Genomic DNA, 22735 nt, shown 5'->3' with positions numbered 1-22735 from the left:
TATCTGACTATTCCCTTAAGAGCACATTTTCTTTTCACCCTAGGAACGCTATCAGACAAAACGTGGTTCAATACTGGCATCCTGTGGCCAGAGAAATTCATCAAATCCCTGCAAATCTCAGATCTTCGGGTTCTGAACATTCCTGGCTCTCTGTGCCAAGCAGCTTTTCACTATTTTCTGAAGGCTGGTCAGTCACCTCGCATCGTTTGTGAAGGCACCTTAGGTAAGATGTATTTTGATCAACTATCATTTCAGGAGGCTGACCGGTTCGTGTATATTAGGGTGAAAATAAATGATAATAGAAAGTCTAGAGAATGTTACCCAACAACAACAACAACATTTGATATGAAATCGCAGAAGCTCTGCACGTTCACACCGAGCTTTTTTCCTAACAAGGAGGCAGTTGGGAGAGGAGGCGAGGTGGTGGGCAAGACTTGACTGCCTGTGGGTCCGTGTATGAGTGTTTTGTTTTGGCCAAAGGCTAGGAAAACACTTGCTATTGCAGCAATAAATATTATGAATTTTCTTTATTTTACTACAAGAATGCTGCCTAAGAGGAAAATCAAACAAAATTATGGAGGATTGTTGTTTTTTGCTACTCACTTTCAAGGCGGCTATAAAGATAAAAGGTTACAAGGCTCACAGTTTAAAAACAGAATTGCCATGCTCCCTGGTAAGACTTAATGGCATTTCTGAGATCCGAATAACCATTATGGGACTGCTGCATCGCGGCTGCTTTCGCAAATGGCTACACTAAATTTGGAGTCCTTGGAGATGTTTGAGACATCATTAGAGACAGGAAAACAACAAAAAACTTCAAGATCACATAAGCATGGAAAACTGTCAAAGAAGGATCTAGTGTGAAAACTGGAAGTCGGTAGGCACTGACAAAGAAATGGTGCAAAATATGTACGTGGAAGCGATGGGAAGGGATGTTCAGAGTTGGCTGCCTCCCAATAGGTGGAGCGCAAGGCCTACTATGCGGGAGAAAGCATGGCATCGGCTCTCTCATCAAGCTCCGCCTCATCATGGCCCAACTCCAGGGCTACCAGCCCTCTCTCCCTCAGTTCACGGGCTTTCCCATGGCTCTCGGGGAATTGAACTCTCTCTCACCGGGGTCTGAGACACACAGACCTCACAATGATGATCCCTAGTCTGTTCCAGACATTGGTAATGAGGACAGCAACCCTATGGGCAGTTATTGGTTAACAAGATCCTTTTCCCTTTTCAGAAACGCCTCTGTGTGTATTGCCTACAACAGAGAAAATCTAACTACAAATACTCCACAGAAAACGAGTGTGACCTAATAGGAAATAGAAGTGAAATACCCTGCGGGACAATCAGTGGGCCCTTGTTAGCCTTAAGGAACCCAACTTTTAGAATAACACCTCCTCAGGGACTCAGTGTTGCTGGCTAGAAAACAAAATTTAGACATAAATAGTAGCATAAGGTCTAAAGATACCAAACACCAATTATAAGCTAAAAAGAACAGTAGCAAGACTCTATTTTATTTATTTTTATTTATTTATTTATTTATTTATTTATTTATTTATTTATTTATTTTTATTATTATTATTATTATTAGCAAAAGTCCATTTTAAATGGCTGACTTCTAAATGAGATTGTGGAGCACACTGGTGAGTCAATATGTATACATGTTTTGAGGGGCTTTTGGGTTTTTCTTAGGTTTAGTAACACTGACATTATTTATTAACAATTCTATCAGAAATATCAGAAATCTCCCTCAACTTCTTGCTGGGCTTTTAAGAATGGATTATGGTCAGAGAAGTCAATGAAAATGCATGCTAAGAACAATCATTTTCTAAACTCACTAAACTCATCCCAACTCACAGGCAAAAACATGGCCTCTGGCTACTTTTTTTTTTTTTTTTTTTTTACTTCTCCCTTGTGCCCCAGAAAGAGCATAGACTCTGAAGCCCAGCAGCTGTGGGTGCAAATCCTAGCTCAATGGTTTAAAATCTGTACACGCAGAAATAAATTCCCTATGTCCCTGAGTCCCAGTTTCCCATTGAGGAGAGAAGAACAAACGTGCGCTCTCTCTCTCTCTCTCTCTCTCTCTCTCACAGAGCCTGTGGAAGATGACATGAGATGACATGAGATGATGTGAGAGGAGGGCCTTACTCAGCAGAGACCCTTCCAGAGGGGTAGGCTTTCCACAAAGGCTGCTCCCAAGCACCCTTTCTACCTCCTCTTATCCCATATTTCCTCTTCTCCCAACTTACCTGGTCACCAAGCCCTTCTGCTTTTTCCCCCTTTAACATGGTTCACTTTCTCCTGGATTCTGCGGGCCTTGTCCTCGGTCAGACCTTTCTTAATCCTTGTGAGGGGTTACCGTGGTAACTACCAGTCTTGAATCTCTTCAGCCCTGACCTTGTCTAATCCACCCTCCCTGTACCCAGGATGATTTTTATAAAATACAACACTGCTTGAGTTTGAATTCTGGCTGCATGACTTGGAACAAGGCACAGAAACTCTCCCACATTATGACTCAAAATCTATAAAACAGGGATAATAAACTTTTGCCAACTCAGAACACTGTTATAAGGATTAAATAAGGTCAAATATGTGCTAACGCACAGAAATCACACAATCCATGAGAGGTGTTGTTATTCTTCTCTTCGGTGTTCTTGCTGTTCTTAGGACCCTTTGCGGTTCACTATGCCCATTAACCAGGATTGTGTCGTAATCACGACATGTAGGACCTCTGTGGGTCTCTGCCTCACTCCCTACCCAATCTCACATCACTCGGCAGGTAGCATGTTATGATATAGAATCAATAAACTGAGTTCAACCCAGAGTAAAAAATAATTAGGTTAGTAAGGGAGTCAGGAAGGCAATGAGGTCATTTCCAGAACTGCTGATAAAATTCTATCTAAAGAAGCTATTCTCTTAAGAAGTAATTAGAGCAGCTCAAACTAAAATATCCTGCAAGGATGGAACGGCTGTAACCCAAACATCCTTCCTGCTTTTTCTGCTAGTCCTAATTAAAATGCAAAAATGTATTTCAATGAGCAGTTGCCTTGCTCACGTTGTTGAACATTAAGGGGTGTGTGTGGGTGTGGGTGTGTGGTTGTGTGTACCCATAGACTGGGTTTTCTATAACACGGTCTCTCAAGAGGTCCCAAAACTGTGTAAAAGTCTTACCTGACAGTCTTCTAAACCACTTGGGTTTCTTGTCCCAGATAATAAAGAGATAGTATGCAGGGACCCCCGTCAGAGTAATGATGAAGCCAATCCCTGTACTAAATGGGTCCGAATACAGGGAAAGGGCAACCATGAAGAGACACGTGAAGGAAAACAAGGCTGGGATGAACAGCGGCACCTGGAACAAAGCACAGGGAGGAAAACAAATCATTTCAAACAGTTCCAGAGACAGAAGGTGGGTTCAAGAGGAGCTCATCAGTCATTGGATGGGGTGATCCCCACCAGCCACGTGAGAAGAGGCGGTGACAGGCACCAGCCTACCTTACCTTACTAGCAACATCTCTTTAACAGGGCACACAGAATGGAGCAACCATACTCTCTTAATTTTTTTTTAATTTTGAATAGAATAAAACCTAAGGATAAATAAGCATGTTTCATTGGAGATGCTTTGTTTGAATTGTTTGACTAGGTAAGTACCACTATGACTTACGTTTTTTATTTTAAAAGGTTGGCTCTGGGATAATTATGATTAGAATCTGCTTTAATGTGGAGTCAAGAGCACAGGCTGCTTGCTACATGTTATAGCCTTTCAGTGCATATTGATTTTCTGTTGGAGACTCACAATAAGAACTGACAGGAATAAAACAGACCAACTCCTATTCAACCGCTAATAAAGATGTTGCTAGCATTAGGCTATGGATGTAATTAGAAACAAATTCTGACAACATGACTGACGACATTATCTGTGTTATTTCTTAAAAGCAAATAAATAGTGAGGTCAGATCAATCCATGAACGTTTGCAGCTAGAGACAAGAAACATTCGTCAGCCCTCCCAAAAGGAAAGCTTCACAATGGTGAAGGGTATTCTATTATGCGGTACGTTCATACATTTTCACACGCCCTGTGTATTCACACTCTTATTCCTTCTAGACCATATAATGTAGAAAAAGAACAACGTAATAAGTCATAACGTTTAAGAATACTTAAAAACGCCTGTTTTGTAAAGCAGGGTCTTTTTTAGAGTTTCAATTAGTGGCAATTCTGCAGGTATCCCCCCGCCCCGGCTCAGCACGCCTATCCACAATTACTCAGCGGACAGACACGAGTATCCCATATCCCACACTTTGAACACGTCGGGTCATTAGACACATCCAAGAAAAAGCAACATTTTTCAGAAAAGTGACATAAAAAGTTGGGTATACATCACATAAATGACCTGATGAGTTATTTTTCCAAGCTAACATAAATCCAACATCAAGGCACTAACTGCGGGAGTTAAACATTTGATTCCAGAGGATGCTGCCCCCACCCAAGCTCCCCATCATCAAGTTATGACAACGGGAAGACTAGGTATTAGAAGAAAGATTTATGGAAACCCATCAAGATTACTGAGGTTACCTTGAAAGGACGATGCATATCTGGGCGTTTGTATCGAAGATAAATCAGCCCAGCAACTGCCAGCCCAATAAAAAGCCACCTGGCAAAACTGAGGAAATTCAAAAGACTGTAGAGGTCCCCAGAGAAGAGCATTATCATCGTCAAAGGGTGCTAAGGGGGAAAGGGGAGAAAAACCATGCTCGGTGAGTCAAAAGAGAACACAGCTGGTAACAAACAATAACATCACTACACATTACGATTACCCTTTTCATATGATTAGTTATACGGATAAACTACGACAGTGATTAAAAACCTATATTCGACTGACTTCCTATCTCTATTCTGCTCTTATACCCCATTACGCACCAGTAACAGCCTGGGAAGAGCATCATCATTACCACTTAATCAAGTGGAATTTTATACAGATGTTCAGTTTTCACTTGTGCGGTTGTGTGTGTGTGTGTGTGTGTGTGTGTGTGTGTTTTCATCTGAGAGAAGAGAGCGTGTTTCCAAAGTGTAAAACACCGGATATTCACTGACTTACATTTAAAGACCCAGAGACTGAGATGAGAAGCGAATAACTAAGACTGAAAATCAAGTGTACCCAATTAGAAAATTCACAGAGAGCTCTGTAAATGGTTCCTGACAAGCCCTTGGCTACACACACTCAGGAAACACAGCCACCTCTCAGTGACTCTGTCGTCTCCTGAATGCAAATTATTGACCTCTCCTTCCTCAACACTTGCTCTCCCCGTGTGCTTGCCAGGTGTGACCCTCAAGACCACAGAAAAGAAGGAAGCCCAGAGATCAGCCTAGCGAGTCTCTGCAGCTCCACATGCCAAGGACAGCTCCACTGATAGCAGAGGCTCAAAATGAAAGCCCTCTTCACAGAATAGTACATTCTGTTCCCACAAGTGACGTTGACTTCCAGATTCCGCACAGAGCGTACGCACACTTTCCGGAGAGTTTTCAAGGAAACATAATGACACAAATGCATGAAACAGAATGTCCAATATAGTCTATGGTGCTCCTGACAGCCAAGTCCACTTGACAAAAATATTACCAAATAGCAGGTAAAAACAAACAGAACGTTGCCAATGGGTATTTGAGGACTTCTACACCTGACACAGCCATGTGTGTCCCACACTTCACGAACACCTTGCGTTAAGAATTCTACAACTCAAATTTCAGCTGTGGTGCTTTTTCCTTCTTCCCTTTAGAGTTGCTCTCAAATATCTCACTTTTAATCACAGAATCACTGCAGTGCCTAGGGCTTCAGCGATTTTTTTTTCTATAATTTTGTATGCAACTCATTATAAGGTGCCTATGATACTATGATGTACCTCTAGGTGTTTTTGGACTGGGGCTTTCAGCTTCACTTTCAGTATGCAGAACTGGGACTTGTTGCTCTACATCCTTTTCTGTGAGGCTCTGTGTCGAGGACAGGAGCCAGGTCTAATCATTTCCCTTAGACCTCGCGAGTTTCTACAAAGGGGAAAAAGAAGTGATGGGTCCCAAAGCATCAAATATGCATCAGAAATACTGAATAAAGGGAAGCGATGGAAAATATCTTGCCTCCCAAACTCCATCAAGATATACACAGAGCCAATTTAGCAATGAACAGGAAAGTAAAGCACTATCTAAATTCTGCTTTGAAATCCTCTTCGCTAACCTGTTATTCAAGCTTATATCTAGGTATACTTTTTAATATGCATTACCAAAACAATAACAGCTGGCAGAGGAGTGTGCTTGCGGACATGAATCATGGAGAGGATTTCTGGAAGTTGACCCTCTCGAGACGCAACATAGAATAACCTGATGGGAGAAAAATGTGGGTGGAATTGACTGTAAAATTGATCATTTCAAAGGGAAAAATCCAGAAATCTAAGAGAAAACTTGCATCTACTATTATAGCAACTGGTTTGACATTTCTTAGGTGATTATTCAGGTTCCACTGTCCCGGTAAGGCAGAGAAGCATCAAAAGAAACCTGACTTCGAATTTTATAAAATCTGCCAACATTTATCTTATTCTTTGAGGAGAAACAATAGCAACATCCAACTCAGCATAGCTCTCCCTACATATAAATAGTTCTAGGTTCCGAGTGTCGTACGTGTGCTGTCAATCCAATCCAGTCCAATGTACACACACATGCAAATGTGTGTACGCACAGACATGCACGTGTACACACACATAACAGTTACATTTTTCTGATTGGATCTTAATCTTATGGTAAAATAAAAGGGACTTTTGCAGCAAACAAAACCAAAGGGATACAGATGGCGGGGTGGTGATTTCTGGTGTCTCTTACTTTACTTTTTTCTTGTCACCTTTAGAGAAACAAAAGATTTTATCACCAGAAATAAAATGCTGTTGTTGAACTCTGCAGACATTCTATTTAAAAAAAATAGAAAGAAAGAAAGAAAGAAAGAAAGAAAGAAAGAAAGAAAGAAAGAAAGAAAGAAAGAAAGAAAAGAAAGAAAAATTGTTCTATGCCCAGCTGCAGCGTAGACTATGAGTTGACAAGCAGTGCCCTCTAATGGGCAGAATGAGCCATGCTACCGATGCTCAGACTAAGACTTCGATCTTACATGTCTCTTTAAAAACAACAGCTTTGCAGGCACTATTTCTTTTCCTTTTAAAACTACTCTCATCACAGCCAATCTCAAAAACAGAAATGCATTTCTAGAAATGCTTGAACTCACTCACCTGGAGACAGCAAACACACCACCATTCATGGAGCCAAAGCAGGAGAGGGCAACAAAGATCGGGACTGCTAATGAGAAATTTCCCAGTAGCCGCTCAGAAAAGGTCTAGTGAAAGACAGAATGAAGCAAATTAATGCTCTGCCAGAAAGTGGAATAAAATGAAACAATTTAGGCCAAACTCGTTCTATGACTTTCTCTTGGCCTGCTGATACGTGTACGTTTTATAATCTTTCTTTTTGGTTAGGGTCAGACTGACTTCTTGGACAATAATCAAAAGCAGGCACCATGGCATTGCTTGTTGCAAAACTATGGGCAAGAGTCTAAACAAGCACCTTCTCTCTACTTTCATAATGCAATGATCCATTTATTGAATCTTTATCAACCATGATATCTATCATCTCTGATTCTGGTAAGTAGGAAAAGCTCAGTTCAGAAGTTCTCCTATTAGAGACAGAAATCCTTCTGTAAAATGCCTTCCCTTTAGCCTAGAAAGCCACATTTTTACAGCGAATTACAAATGTACCCTGAGAAGTGTCACAGATACTTGTTTCATCTACCAATCCCCCTGTTACAACACAGAGGTCCAGAGAGACATAATCGATGACTTAATCATTTATACCGCATATACAAGCGGTTCTGAAAATCTTTTGCCCAGAATAATCACATTAGCTGAATGTCTGTTTATTGAGCCACTCTCTCCCTCTCAGGGATCGGCCAATTCCTTCCGTGGTTTCCCATTAAAAAAAGGCTGGAATACATATACAGGTCTGCGAAAGTCGAGCCACAGAAAATACAAAAGATAAACAAGACTTCCAAAATTTCCTTTTCCGCCATGGCATATACAATACTGCAAATCTCCATTAAGGATGTATTTAAAAAACAAAACAAAACAAAACAACTATGTGGGATTCTTTAGTTGTCCTTGATGCAGCCGGTGCTGTGTAATTAATGGACCACATCACACTCTAAAAGTAAGTGCTGCCCTTTGTCTAGTAAGATGAGACGACTGACCCGACATCAGTAAGCTCTGGACACTGGCTTGTCTGGTGGGACTTATGGCAGCGGGAAAGTCTCTTTTTAATACAGTGAACACGTACATAGATTCCCATGAAATGAGATAATTTGTCCCCTGTGGATGTTGTCCACATGAGGTAATAGTGACTCTTTTAAAAGGAACTGACATCTGGTGATGGGAAGTTACTTTTTCACTCTTCATTGTTATGAGGTCATGAATAAATGCTTTCTTGCCAGTTAAGTTTTTATACAAAACTAAAAGTATGTGTCACAGATTGACAGTCTCATAACATGACCTTTGAGGGCAAAGATGGTCCTGGGGTCAAGTAAATTTTTGGAAAATGCTGTAAAATTATGAGTCTCCGCTTCTTAGGGAGTTAAAAATGCACATTAGCATCTTTAATATTCTGAGAAGTGCTAGAGCAATGACATGTTTAACTTTGAATAACTCAGTATTTCCAAAAATTAAGGATATAGTAGAAAAAAACAAACACATATGGTCCCTTGGAAATTCTTAAGTGGCACTGTGGGGAAACAAACAAAGATTTTAAGTTTGAAAAGTTTACAAACTGGGGATCCTGGGTGGCTCAGCGGTTTAGCCCCTGCCTTCAGCCCAGGGTATGATCCTGGAGTCCGGGATCGAGTCCTGCATCAGGTTCCCTACAGGAAGCCTGCTTCTCCCTCTGCCTCACTCTCTCTCTCTCTCTCTCTCTCTCTCTCTCTCTCTCTGTCTCTGTGTCTCTAATGAATAAATAAATCTTTCTAAAAAAAAAAAAAGTTTACAAACAGGAAGGAGTACAGAATAAATCGCAATTTGCAGACCAAAAAATACATTCGTTTAAATTCAGTAACTGCCCACCTATCCTGCAAGTCATGTTGGAAGAATGTTTTCTTCTATTCCACACGCACACATGGAAATATGTTTTCAAGCATGAATATGGGGAAACGTTTTATATGAAACGAACAGTGCCAAGAAATCATATAGGACTCTGGCTATATCAGTTAAATGGAATATGCTAAGGTGTCTTCTAAATTTTTTAAATGCTCATTATCATTCAGGTCAAGAAGAGATTACTGAATTTCAAAACACTTTCTGCTGGAGGGAACTACTATAAAATTGCATCAACTCATTAACCTAAATTCAAATTGGCATTTTCCCAACTTGGACTTACCACCGCCACTGCATTTGAAAGCAAGAGTTCCTCGGCACTAATGGTCGTAAAGTAGGCCACATTTGTTAGCACGTAGCCAATGGTGACGATGGCCATGGATATACATATTGCAAGGGGGATGGTTCTGAAATGCACAAAGGAATTGCTTATTAGTTATCTTTTGTTAGTCATTCTCTGAAAGCAAAGACGGTACGATAACAGGCTAATTCAAACAAAGAATAAAATAGTATGTATGATAATTATAGCCTCTGTTGAGTATGCATATTTTATCAGGGTGAAGTGCTACAGTCCTTTGTAATTTAATAAGGTCCATGGGAACAGATACTTCATTTGTCTTGTCTACTGCGCTACCCTCAGAACATATGGGGCCATCCCACTCTTGTACTCCACAAATGCTACAGCAGTGTTTCTCACACTCGATCATGCATCACCTGGAAGGCTTGTTGAAACAGTTTGCTGATCCCACCTCAGAGTTTCTGATTCAGTAGGATTTGCCTTTCTAACAAGTTCCTGGGCAATTGTGCTGCTGCTGGCCGGGGGACCGCGCTTGGAGAACCATGGGTCTATATACCTTTCTAATACTAATTGACTGCCTTGACACCTTTCTAATGCTAGACCCCAAGAAGATCTTTCCCATTCAGCTTTCCGCCTTAGATAGCTTCCCTTATCAGCAAATAAGTCGTACACTTTGGGATGCATGAGAGCAAGATAGATCTACCATTCTAAATGATAGTGATGATAATTTTATATATAATGCAAAAAGCACAGAAGCGCTCACAGTAATGACTTTGCACTGCCCTGCTGTGAGTTCAAAGGAAGCTCCAGATCATGAGTATCTATTAAAGCAACAGTGCAGATAATCCCATGAAATTAGAGGTGACATGCTGTGAAGTACATATGACCGGACAGTGCTGACACTCTGTGGCATCAAGAAGTACCCAGCACAAATGCAATGTTATGTCTTCATTTAATGCACTGGCAAAGCCAGGAGTTACTGACCCTAATAATTTGATTCCATGTTACCGATACACATTACTTGCTTAACATAATCACCTCTTCAGACTCTTTCCAGTTCAAGCAACTTAAACCTTCAGCTCCCTGCACAAAGGCTGATGGGTTTTTTAGCCATACAGCTTATCAGCCCTCATGGGGCCTTAGACCCTGCTGGGTGCCACTAATGAAGACCTCAATATAATTTCTTCCAAGATGAAAATACAGCTCAGAGCTGGGAGGGGAAAAAAAAGGCACAGCCTGCCTCTCTCCCCAAGCTGGGTATGTTTAGCACACAAAGTCCCAGCTCATTATGCTGAACAGCACTATCCCCTGTTGAGAACAGGCAAAGCTAGCCAGTCAGCAACTGCCATTCATTATGCTGCTTGGAGCCTTTCACTTCCCCTGATCCCCAAAGCCTGAAGCCTTGATGGGGAAACACATTGACCTCTAAATCCTGGCATCCTGATATAAAAGTAGCAGATGTTCCCCTTCCCCAGTGTGAAGAGGGTCTTGTGGAATTTTCAGTTAGCACCGTAACATGCATTGCTAGTTGTGATTGATAAATGCTAAATTTCAGCAGAGGAAATCACTAGGCCAATTAAATACAAAGGACTGAGTGGCATAAGGCATACTAAAGATGAGTTCTGTTTCTTCGAAAGAAAGACTATACGTAAATGCAAAGGGCTAAGAAGGCGAACTTGCAGGTATATGTGCAGCTTTTCAAACATTCACTGTATGATTTTAAACTTGAATCTTTTCTGTTTTTTTTTTTTTTTTTTTTTTTTTTTTAACATCCCAAATGGTGTGTTAAGCTCCTTCTCTGGAGGAGAGAAGCAGGGAGGGAGGCGGGGAGAGAGAGGCTCTCTATTCCTCGCAAGAATGGGATTAAGAAGTATAAAGTTTTCTGTTAATAAAAACTGAGGTGACATTGTTAAGTGCAGTGAAGTAACTAGCCTGTCCAGGACAAGTCCCATCAGATGACGCTGCAAATTAGCAGGGGAAGTCAGTCTGAAATCTGGGCTGTGACCCTCCCAGCATAGAATCTAGCCTCAGCTGGGCTTTTCCAAGGCAACCTCCCCACTTCCTGCTTCAAAATAATGGTATGTCTGAGGGATGTTTTCTGAATTGGTTTTAGCAGAAGGAAATCCTAAAAAAAAAATCCAACTTTTTTTTCTCCACTTGTCAATGACAAAAACTATAGCACTAGCTACTGCCATTAACTTGGTGGCTGTTATGTGCCTGATATTTTATAAGGTACTTTACATATTTGCCTCATTTTATCTTCAGAAAATCCTGTGAGTTAGGAGCATCATCACCATTTTGTAGATGAGGAAATTAAGTCTAAGAGAGTCTAAATAATTGTTTAAAGATACAGAACTGGTAAGTAGAAACCCAGAAGTCAACTGATCAATCCTAGCTCAAGGCACAGCTTATTAACCACTAAGATGTACTCTCTTTCTCATGCATGTGGGTCCTCAATCTCTTAACTCTTAATTTTCAGAGAAATCATAATTGTTGAAATCATAATTGTTTGCAATCATATATAAGAGCTTTGCAAAACTCTTATCAAGACCAATAATGCAGTTTTACTTACCATAAAGGAGGGAAAAAAGTTATTCTGTGACTTTTACAATTTTTTTGTGTAACATGAGCTTTAAGGTCAAGTGGATGAACTTTTTTTTTAATAAATTTATTTTTTATTGGTGTTCAATTTGTCAAAATACAGAATAACACCCAGTGCTCATCCCATCTAGTGCCCACCTCAGTGTCCGCCACCCAGTCACCTCCACCCCCCACCCATTTCCCCTTCCACCACCCCTAGTTCGCTTCCCAGAGTTAGGAGTCTCATGTTCTGTCTCCCTTTCTGATATTTCCTACCCATTTCTTCTCCTTTCCCCTTTATTACCTTTCACTATTTTTTATATTCCCCAAATGAATGAGAAAGTGGATGAACTTTTGAAAAAAAGTTTCAATGTTTAGAAAATTTGGGGGTAGATTCAAAAGACCACAGAAGCTCACCTAATAAATTTCCCTAGACAATTTTTGCAGAAGAGGAGGAAAAGCGAGCATGTTTGTCAGAGAAGCTGAAATGTATAGATTATTAACAAATTTACTATCAGCCAGATATACTATATAGATTCTGGGGGCGGGGAGAGTCAAAGGAACCTAAACGATAAGACAAAAGTAAGAAAGGGTCCAACCTTGTTGCAATTCACAACATGCCCAGGAATTCCTCTCTCAGAAAATTAAGCCATGGGAATTGGAGGGGGTGTGGCAAAAAAGCCAATGTCTTCTGTGCTCCAGTTCCACTGCATTTTGACAAAGGGAAGGAGGAGAAGAGCTTGCGGCTGCCTTGGCATAAACAGCAATCAATTACCAAGGAAAGCAGTTGACGTGTTCAGAAGGGCTTGGCACCATGTGGTTAACTCCTGGGTTTCAAGCATCAAAGCTTAAGAGCCACTGGGTGAGCTGATAAAAGCTATTAGGCCATGCCAGAGCAATCTTTCTGGAGGCTTTAGATGCAGAGGGCAGATAAGCACAGTTAGTAACTCAAGATTAAGGCAAATGGCACGTGATAATAAAATGAATTAAAGGGACTAGTAGACCACTGATACTTCAAAGCCTCTGTGTTACTGTGAGGTATCCTCCAATTCCAAGTGCACCGAAAGCATTGTCTTTAAGCTGAATAAAAATAACTCATCCCTCTGAGTTCTACTCTTTTGTGAATGTTTGTGCATGCCTGTTATGATTAACAAGAAAAGAGTTACTTAATCCTTAGGACCTCTAGTCATTATACAAAGTCTTTTCAATTAAAGGCCATTAAGTATGTGAGAATCCAATAATTTTATTAGCTGCCCTTAGTTTTCAATCAAAAGGTCTTGGGCAGTCTTCCTTTCCTGTGGGCTTATTTTATTTTATTTTATTTTATTTCATTTCATTTTATTTATTTATTTATTTATTTATTTATTTATTTATTTATTTATTTATTTATTTTATTTATTTATTTTTTCCCCGATACAAACACATGAGGGTATGTGGGCTTATTTTAAATCGGTACCTATAACCAGTCTATGTCACACATGGATAAATACTTGTTTTCTTAGAAATTATTAAATGGAAGTCTCTGGAACATCTGCTTAAAAGCACTTCATTGTAAGGAATGAAGTGGAATCCAAAGGGTCCCAAAAGTAATGTCTGGTAGCTTATATTTGTATAATCTACAAAGCACTGACAAATACACGTTATCTTCAAATATACACACGTCATTCCAAATCCTTTGTGGAATGAGAGAGAGTATAGACGAATAAGAAACAAAATTCTCAACAATCAAATAAGAGGTTGTCAAAATTGTTCCCACCCTTTTCAAACATGAGAACCAGAAGGCTCAGAAAGGTTCAGTGATGTGGTCAAGGTCACAAAAATAGTAAGTGGGAGGGTTGAAACTTGAGCCTACATCTTTCAGCTCTAAGCTCCACATTTACCACATATCTTTTGCCATATCACCCCTACTTTGTACTTGCTCTAACTCCACGCACGAGGTCCCTGGGATTCTCAGGTGCTGACAGACATGTGTTTTATTCTGTATGATACAAATATCAGAAAACTGAATGTGACGATGTGACACGTTATGAGCCAAGTGTATTTCTCTAGGTTCCACATAGTTCTCATGAATAAACTTGCAAATAATAAATATACCATGGGATGCATTTTTTAATGTGCTCTACAACTGTGATAGAGCATCAGAAATGACCACTGTTTCCAAGGGTTTATGTTGACTCTTGCTACAAACACCAAATGAGTAAACCTAGCTTGATTCTCCAGAGATCTGAGGATACCTGAAGCTATAGGGATTTCTGAGGTTCAAACCATATGAGTAATTTAGTAATCACTTGAATTTAGAATATTCCTAAAATTGTTTTCTAACTTGATCAAAATTTTCTGATTTTGTGAACCAAAAGGAGTTCCACACAATCCTCAGTGTCGCGGTGCATACAATCGAGACCACAGAACGCATTGATCCTGGGGCATCTAAAATTGTCTCTGGGCCGTGGGACTGGGCATGATGACAATCTTAAAGCCTGCTCTTTTTGTGTTCAAGAATCTTCTAAGGAGGGAAGTGACTGATGTTTCACAATTTCTTTTTTTTTTTAAGATTTTAATTATTTATGAGAGACAGAGAGAGAGAGAGAGAGAGGGACAGAGACACAGGCAGAGGGAGAAGCAGGCTCCATGCAGGGAGCCCGACGCGGAACTCGATCCCAGAACCCCAGGATCACACCCTGGGCCAAAGGCAGGTGCTAAACTGCTGAGCCATCCAGGGATCCCATTTCACAGTTTCTATTTAAAAATCATTAAGATTTTAACACATGTATGTGACATTCAGGAAAAAGGGGGGAAGGAAAGATTAAGAAGAGCAAGAACATGGTAAACTTCTTAATTTGTGAGATACAAAAAAGAAAGTAAACAATTTTCTAATTTTTTTCAATTCTATTAATAAACTAGGCACTATTTATTCATATATAATTGAAATGGAACTGTGATTCATCTCAACACAAAGTATTTAAAATTATACTAAGTATCTCTTGATTCCAAGTTTTTTTCCAGAATCATTCTTAACACTTTATTTATAATTACCCTATGAAGACCTTGAAAGCTTTTCTATAGCTCAGACACAGAAATGACTCAAACATCTCTTTTATTTCTCTCTTCTGTATCCACTATCAATCAATTAATTTTTGCTGATTCACGGTTTATATACTGCTGTTAGTTTTGTCACTCTTATAACTTCGGTCACGTGTTATAGTCAAAAAGATAATAGTATATCTTAAAGAAAATCAATCTATATTTTTTCATTCACATGATTTTTTTCCATACATTTTTACATACTTTCCCTGACTCTTGCTCATACAGAACACTCCAGAGAGCCCTGGGCGCTGAATCATCTTATCTGGCTATGTGTTTTCTGACATTTCTAGCACAAATTGATTTACAAATAAGTGTTTTTGATAGTTTTCCAGACTTGAAACAATTAGATTACAGGTGGCTGGACTCACGAATTCTTTTGTGTGTTTTCAGTGATTTTGCCTCATTGTCATTTAGTGCTATCACTATATCTCTAGTTATCCATGGTGAGTGGGAATTGGGCTGTTGATGACAGAAAAGAAATGCACTTGAGGAGACATAGCAAGGAGTTAGGGGAAATGTGTGGGTTGTCGCTGAAAGAAAAAAAAAAAAAACACAGCGAGAGGAAGAATCATGTTCAGTTCTAACTTAATCACAATTCCTGGGCCAAGGATGAACACAAAGATGTGACAAACAGATTGTCACATAAAGGTACACCGTGATCCCACTGATTTCAGGCATTAAACACCTGCCCTCTGCTCCTAAAAGGATCATGGCAAGGCTACGGATGTTGTCACTGAGGCATTTTAAATTTCAATACTACTGATGTCTAATCTAAATCTCACCATTCTCCATTGTCCACAGATGAAGAAGTCCATAAACAGAAAGAGAAGACAGAGAGACCTGTAGAGAAATGTAAGAAATGAACAGACACAGATTAAAAGACTGCAGGGCTGAAGGAAGCTCCCGGGAAAATGTAAGGAGGGAAGAATGTACAGCAACACCAGATAGAACAAAGAACTAAAACAAAAACTTACAATTCAGAAACACAGGGTGATAAGCGATCAGACGCATTAGTGTAAATGTTCAATCCCTAAAAATACTTAATTTTTTATCCTATTAGAATAAATTCATCGCTAAGTAAAATTATTTGGCAAAATGTAGCTTGAGAATACATTTTCATTTGCTTGAGTTTCATTCAAAAAGATTAACATGGCTACATCTCACTTTCTCTCATTTTCTAGAGATTTAGAGTATGTCTTCCAGATATACTACAATTATTTATATTTATCATGGGTATAATAAAGATATTAGTGGGCAAGTCTGAGTGGAGAAAAAAAATGGTTTCTAGTAAAATGTTAGAAATTAAATAGCTGAAAAGATAAAATATCTTAAGAACAATAACTTAAATTTCACACTAATGTTCAATTCGTATTTTTGTTACACTGTTTTTATGATATGCCTTTTAAAATTTCATTATTTTCCTCAGGATTTAGCCTGAAATACATTACAATAATGCAACATCTCAGGAACCGTTCTTTGGAAGAGAGTCCCTAAAATCCAGATGTATGGATGAAATAACCACCAACCACACATTTATGTACCTCTTTCCAAAGTATAAATTGTTCCTGGGAAGAGCTACCCACACGGGCCACATTTGCCAGACTCTCTTGTATTTGGGTGAGAGGGTGACTTATCCTCGATCTCAACTGATGGGGCAATTAAAGGCCAAAGCGGGCTGCCTCGTTACCCCTTTCGCCTGACAGCTAGTTGCAGAAAATCTATAGAGTGGCAAAGCCACACTGTGAAAGGAATCTAGGTCACAGAATCGACATGTATAAGAAGGCCCACCGGTTAGCCAGGGACATCACTGGCTAACATCACATCACCAGTTAGCCACTGGACTGTTACATGATTTAAGAATTAAATTTTTGATGGTTGAAAGCCATTGAAGACTTGCGGTTTGTTTGTTGTAGCAGCTGGCATTACCCTGACCAATAAAAGAATGAAAGGCCTCATTATATCAAGGTCTCAATTAGTTTATATAAGACTTAAAAGAGTCCTCATTAAATTTTCTCATATATTATGTTGTTTTATAAAAGACCAGTATATGGTATAAAATTCTTAAAACACTGTCCCAACTTACAAAACACAAATTAAAACAATCGTATCTGAGAAGATTAAAAATTAATCATTATTCAAACTTCCCAGAAATGCAACAAAGATAGATCTCCTTGTTTGCTACTTTAAAATAGAAAATCTCAGGGAATCCCGGGGAGGCTCAGCAGTTTAGTGTCTGCCTTTGGCCCAGGGTGTGATCCTGGAGACCTCGGATCGAGTCCCATGTCAGGCTCCCTGGATGGAGCCTGCTTCTCCCTCTGCCTGTGTCTCTGCCTCTCTCTCTCTCTCTCTGTGTCTTTCATGAATAAATAAATAAAATCTTTAAAAAAAATAGAAAATCTCCTGCACTTCTAACAACTGTCACCCATCCAACAAAGACCAAAGCACAATAGTCTCTTGTTTTGACCAAAGACATATAATAACACAATGCAATGTTAAATAAAAATACTCTTATGCCAAGAACAAGGCAACATAAAATAAATATACCCACTTTGGCATAGTAAATGGAAATTAGAGTCAAAATTCCCTCAGGCTATAAGCACATATCTTGGAAGGAACAGATGACATTTCTCCTACTATATACGCATAAACCAGTTCCAGGCACATTTCTGATCAGCCACGTGATAAGAAACGGAACAGGTAAATGTGGAGATGTTCAACCATGATAAATAACTACCGCTCATACCACCAAAAATTGCCATCAACATTTCTGAACGATGACAAATTTAATTATTAGTAATAATTTTACTTTGATATCTGGTGGTCAAATAGATAAGTGACTCTCCAGTTGGCTGCTCTGGGAATCAGAACAGAAACTGGACAACAGGCAAGGTTACAGACTACCCTGTTCTCACTCAGGTCAACCAGATCGGTCCTCTCTTCCTTGTTCTATTCATTGATACTCTGTAATACAACTGAGGGTTTCAATAGTTTTAAAATCACTGCTCTACATTCTACAAGTCAAATTATGTCTTCAGATCATTTTTTTGGACCCAATACCGGCTTCCTAAAGTATCATTTTGAAAATAATATGAATTCGTTTTGTAAAGCTGCTATATATGAATGATTAACATATGCATTTATTTGACACTATAAAGTTGAAAATATATATATATATATATATATATATATATATATATATATATTTTTTTTTTACCGCAACAAGTCTCTATTTATACTCCTAGGGTAATTCTTTGCAGGAAAAGTACAAAGTCAACAGACGCTCCAAGAGCTATGACCCAGCTTTAGTAAGTTGGTAAAGCCATACGGCAGGGCTACAGAGAGCATGACACAGCAGGCTGATGAAGCAGTAGAGAAAGGCAAAGATGAGAAGAAGTAGAGTTGATGGACCAAGAACCTTGCCAGTCGAGAGAGGTGATGTGTCCTTGCCAAGAAAGTGATGATGAAGACGCCTGATTGGAATGGTTCACAGCTCCCTGAAGAGGTCACAAAGGCCCAGAAAATGGCAGCACCTCCTTCAAGCCCTCCCTCTTCTCTCTGCAGGCTGCCCATTTGCAAAGATTCATACTCGCAGCAGAAATGGAAATTTTGTGATCTTTTATCTTTCAGCTCAAAAGTTAAACTCTCTGAACAATAAGCTTTATGCTTTATGTTTACTAATGCCTTTTCTTAGGCTACAAGGATTCATAGGCACACTCTCTCTAGGCATAATTTTCTCAAGTCAAATATACTGTGCAGTAGCTGAGGGACTATAAAATAGAAGTGGTCCTTATGGGGCAGGCTCCACGCTCAGTGGGGGGTCTGCTCTAGATTCTCTCCCTCTGCCCCTATGCTGACTCATGCACAAACGGGCATACTCGAGTATATATATTTGTATATTTGTATATTGTATATATAAATATATACATATATTTGTATATATATTTGTATATGGTATATGTATATATATACACATATTTGTATATATATATACATATATTTGTATATACATGTATTTGTATTTGTATATATATACATATATTTTTATATGTGTTTACAGGCATACTCGAGTATATGGTGTATATATATATATAATTATTTATATATAGTATATAATAACATATTAATATTGTATCTATTTGACCACCAGATATCATATATATATAACATCCCAGGTATAAACTGTCTTTTCACAATATCTTTTCCCCAGAGTTTTGCCTTTGATTTTGTTTTAACTTAAGTTCATAGAATTTTGAAAAATTTTCTGGACTCCAATCTGAAGGCTGAGTGTAGTCACATTCCAGTCACTTGAAGGGACTCAAACAGATCACTGAATCTCTCCAGGTTTACACTTCCTTATCAGTTAAAAAGAGTATTGAATTAGGGCACTTGGGTGGCTCAGTCAGTTGAGCCTCAGAGTCTTGGTTTCAGCTCAGGTTGTGGTCTCATGGGTCCTGAGTTTGAGCCCTGAGTCAGGCTCCATGCTCAGTGGGGAGTCTGCTCTAGACTCTTCCCCTGCACCTTTGCTGACTCATGCACAAACTTGCATACTCAAGGGCTCTCTCTCTCTCAAATTGATAAGTCTTTTTTTAAAGGGGTATTGAATGAATAGAGTCTAAAGTCTGTATCACTTGAAAGTTCATTATCAACCACTTTAGCAAATAAAACTAATCCATAAAGATAGTTCAACAGAATTCTTTAAAAACTCAGTTGAGCACTTGCTGATGTACCAGAGCATTCTGAGGCAATGTCTCTCATTGCCTCGTTCTGTCATGCAGAGGAAAGAATAGGATGCTGACTTTACAATCTCTTCTCCTGGGCTCTGGAGATTATGATTCTATTCTCAACCAGGAATACCAGCACATCAAAGCATCTTCTATCATTACAACTTCGAAGTATCAGCCTGGCTGAAAATATTGATCATTAGTAAAGATCACTTGAAGGAAAAGTGGTCTGTCCATTCTTCCAGTTTCTAAAATGGTATATGCAGATCCAGTCAGACCTCTGGAAGGCCACATCATAAGACCATTTTATCATAGACACTCATATAATGTCTTTGCAAGTCACTATATTTTATGTCTCAGCTCTTTCTTTTTAAGGTTTTATTTATTAATTTATGAGAGATGCAGAGAGAGAGGCAGAGACATAGGCAAAGGGAGAAGCAGGATCCCTGTGAGGAACCTGATGCGGGACTCGATCCCAGGACCCTTGGATCACGACCTGAGCCAAAAGCAGACTCTCAAACACTGAGCCACCCAGGTGCCCCTATGTCTCAACTTTAATCAGAATGCTACTCTAAATATATTTTTAAAAAATCATCTGAATTTTAGGAGAATATTTGTAGTAATGTCATTTGTAGTAATTGTCATTTGTCAATTGCATCTGTTGTTACTCACCAAATTCTAGAAAGAACTTAAGGCCATTCACTGAGCATTATAAAGTACCTTCAAAATGTTTCCTTTAAATCTGTAGCACAAACATTTTTGAGAGAAGTTGACAGGACTCTTTGTCACCCTCAAAGATACCTCTGCTTTTCATATAGCTTGTAACCACATATGGAAAGAGTTACTGGCCTCCTTGGCTTTTTGTATTTTTTATTTATTTATTTATTTATTTATTTATTTATTTATTTATTTATTTATTTTTGCTTTTTAACAATCTCTTATTTCTAGGAGATGTGGTTCATTAAAACAGGGAGAGAAGAAAACTAGGTTAAAAGATACGACATGGGATTTAAGAAATCTTTAAAATAGGAACTTGTTTACAATACTGATGGGAGGACTCATAAAACTTACCAAATGTAAATTACTTCAACCAAACGAAGCTATCATTTCAACTTTCTTTTACATTATTCTCACAGCCATGCGATAAATCTGCACAACCCTCCCAAAAGAAGACTTTAAAAAAATAAATAAATGGAAGCCATGAAGAGGAATGAGGGGGAAAAAAAAATAGTTAAGAGGCAGCTTTAACAGAGAAAAGAAATGTTTATTCCACCAAATCCTCATGAGAATTCTAAATTATTAAATCTCTGAGAACACCTGATTTATGAACAGGATAACACAGCCCCTAGCCAAAATCATTTTTAATAAAAAGCAGGAAACCTCCTGAAGTTCGTCTCAGATTTAATATCAAACACAGCAGCCACACATGAACATTTCCCCATAAAACACAAACACAGCAGGGCATGATCGGCTGGCAGCCATCAGTGGGGCGTCAGCAGAACAAACAAACAGGGTGTTGGAACCATGGGAGGGACCAGGCCTCGCAATCAAGATGAAACAGCCAATGGAAAGGGACCACAGACTGAACCCATGTCAATGAGGAAGGAAGGAGGCTTAGGGTAGACTCATTTCTAAATATACAACAACAGCCAGCCCACACTCCTGGTCAAAACACTGAGCTTCCCGACTGACAGATTTGAGAGAGCAACACAATTGTGCATTTGTGCTGAATTTTATGCATGAACTTAGAATATACCAGGTGACTGGGAACCACCATAAGAAAGCAAAACCTAGTAAAGAAATAATCCAACATTGCCATTTTTGTTCTGTAAAAAAAAAAAGGACAGCTAAAATATGTATAAAAATGTGATTCAAATATTTTCCAATGGATATGTGGACATCAAGGAAAAAGTAGCCTATTTTTTCTAATGTATGTTTACTTAGGAATGGTGTTTATTACCATGATTAAAACCTACGTGGTAAAGGATTTTTCTCAGGAATATGAATTCAACTAGTTCAAATAATAATATAATATAATATAATATAATATAATATAATATAATATAAATACATAATGTATAAATATACATATAAAATAATTAACTGCATTTATGTTTAATCCCTTACAGAGCAGTTTCAACAATTATAAGGATAATAAGGAAATATTTTTTGCTTATTTCCATTAAAATTTTAGCATTTGGTGTTTTGTTAAAAAAAATATTCTGGGAAATAGAAAATCATCATAAAAGGCCCTCTGTTAGAGTTCAGAGATTAGAAAAAGAAAGGAAAAAGGGGGAAAAGAGTAAGGCTAATATTACTGACAAATACCTTTTAGGTTATTTTAATTGGTATTTTCAAAATGTGAAAGAAGAAAGAGAAGAAAACAATTTAGTAATTAACTGTCGGATACAGGAAAGGAAATAATTCGACTATAAAGGATTTAGCTATACATAGAGTATATGTTTATATAGGCAGAAAAACTATGAGTGTTAAATTTCAAAGCATTATACAGTTTTCCTTCCCATTCATGAAAAGCCAAGAGGAGTAACTGCCTGCCTACAAATATAAGTTATACAGAATCTTAATTTATTCAGAGAGAAAAAGTAGTAATTAAGGTCACTTTTCTGTCCAGATAAGAAAGGATGTTAAACTTTCAATAAAAACTATATAGTAATTGGCTGATGTATCAATAGAAAGACTAAGTCAAGCAGAATAAATTACCTTGAAATACCTTAAAATTACCTTGAAATAGTATATAACATAACAAAGTATAGCAATTGTCATAATTTATGAGAAGTATTATAAACTAAGTAAGTAAATATCATAAACTAAGGAGTAATATGACTGTTCAATAAATGCTGGGGCATTGAAATATTGGGGGGAAATCAAAAGCCTACAT

General features: G+C 38.5%; 1 protein-coding gene across 2 annotated transcripts in view; it reads right to left on the bottom strand.

The window, feature by feature from the left end:
* SLC7A11 (solute carrier family 7 member 11) overlaps positions 1-22735 on the bottom strand; it is an 89384-nt gene that overhangs the window by 17473 nt on the left and 49176 nt on the right. The window contains exons 7-11 of one of the 2 annotated variants that reach the window (XM_025462247.3): positions 9437-9560; positions 7252-7355; positions 6262-6358; positions 4565-4714; positions 3166-3343 (exon numbers count right to left, since the gene is read on the bottom strand). In XM_025462247.3, coding sequence (XP_025318032.1) covers positions 3166-3343; positions 4565-4714; positions 6262-6358; positions 7252-7355; positions 9437-9560 — 653 coding nt within the window. Of the gene's footprint in view, positions 1-1645; positions 3344-4564; positions 4715-6261; positions 6359-7251; positions 7356-9436; positions 9561-22735 lie in introns of those variants that run through there. The other variant, XM_025462246.3, reaches the window with a different exon arrangement.

The sequence above is a fragment of the Canis lupus genome, chromosome 19 (assembly GCF_003254725.2).
Source record: "Canis lupus dingo isolate Sandy chromosome 19, ASM325472v2, whole genome shotgun sequence".
NCBI classification, from domain to species: domain Eukaryota; kingdom Metazoa; phylum Chordata; class Mammalia; order Carnivora; family Canidae; genus Canis; species Canis lupus.
This window is presented reverse-complemented; position numbering and strand designations above follow the sequence as displayed.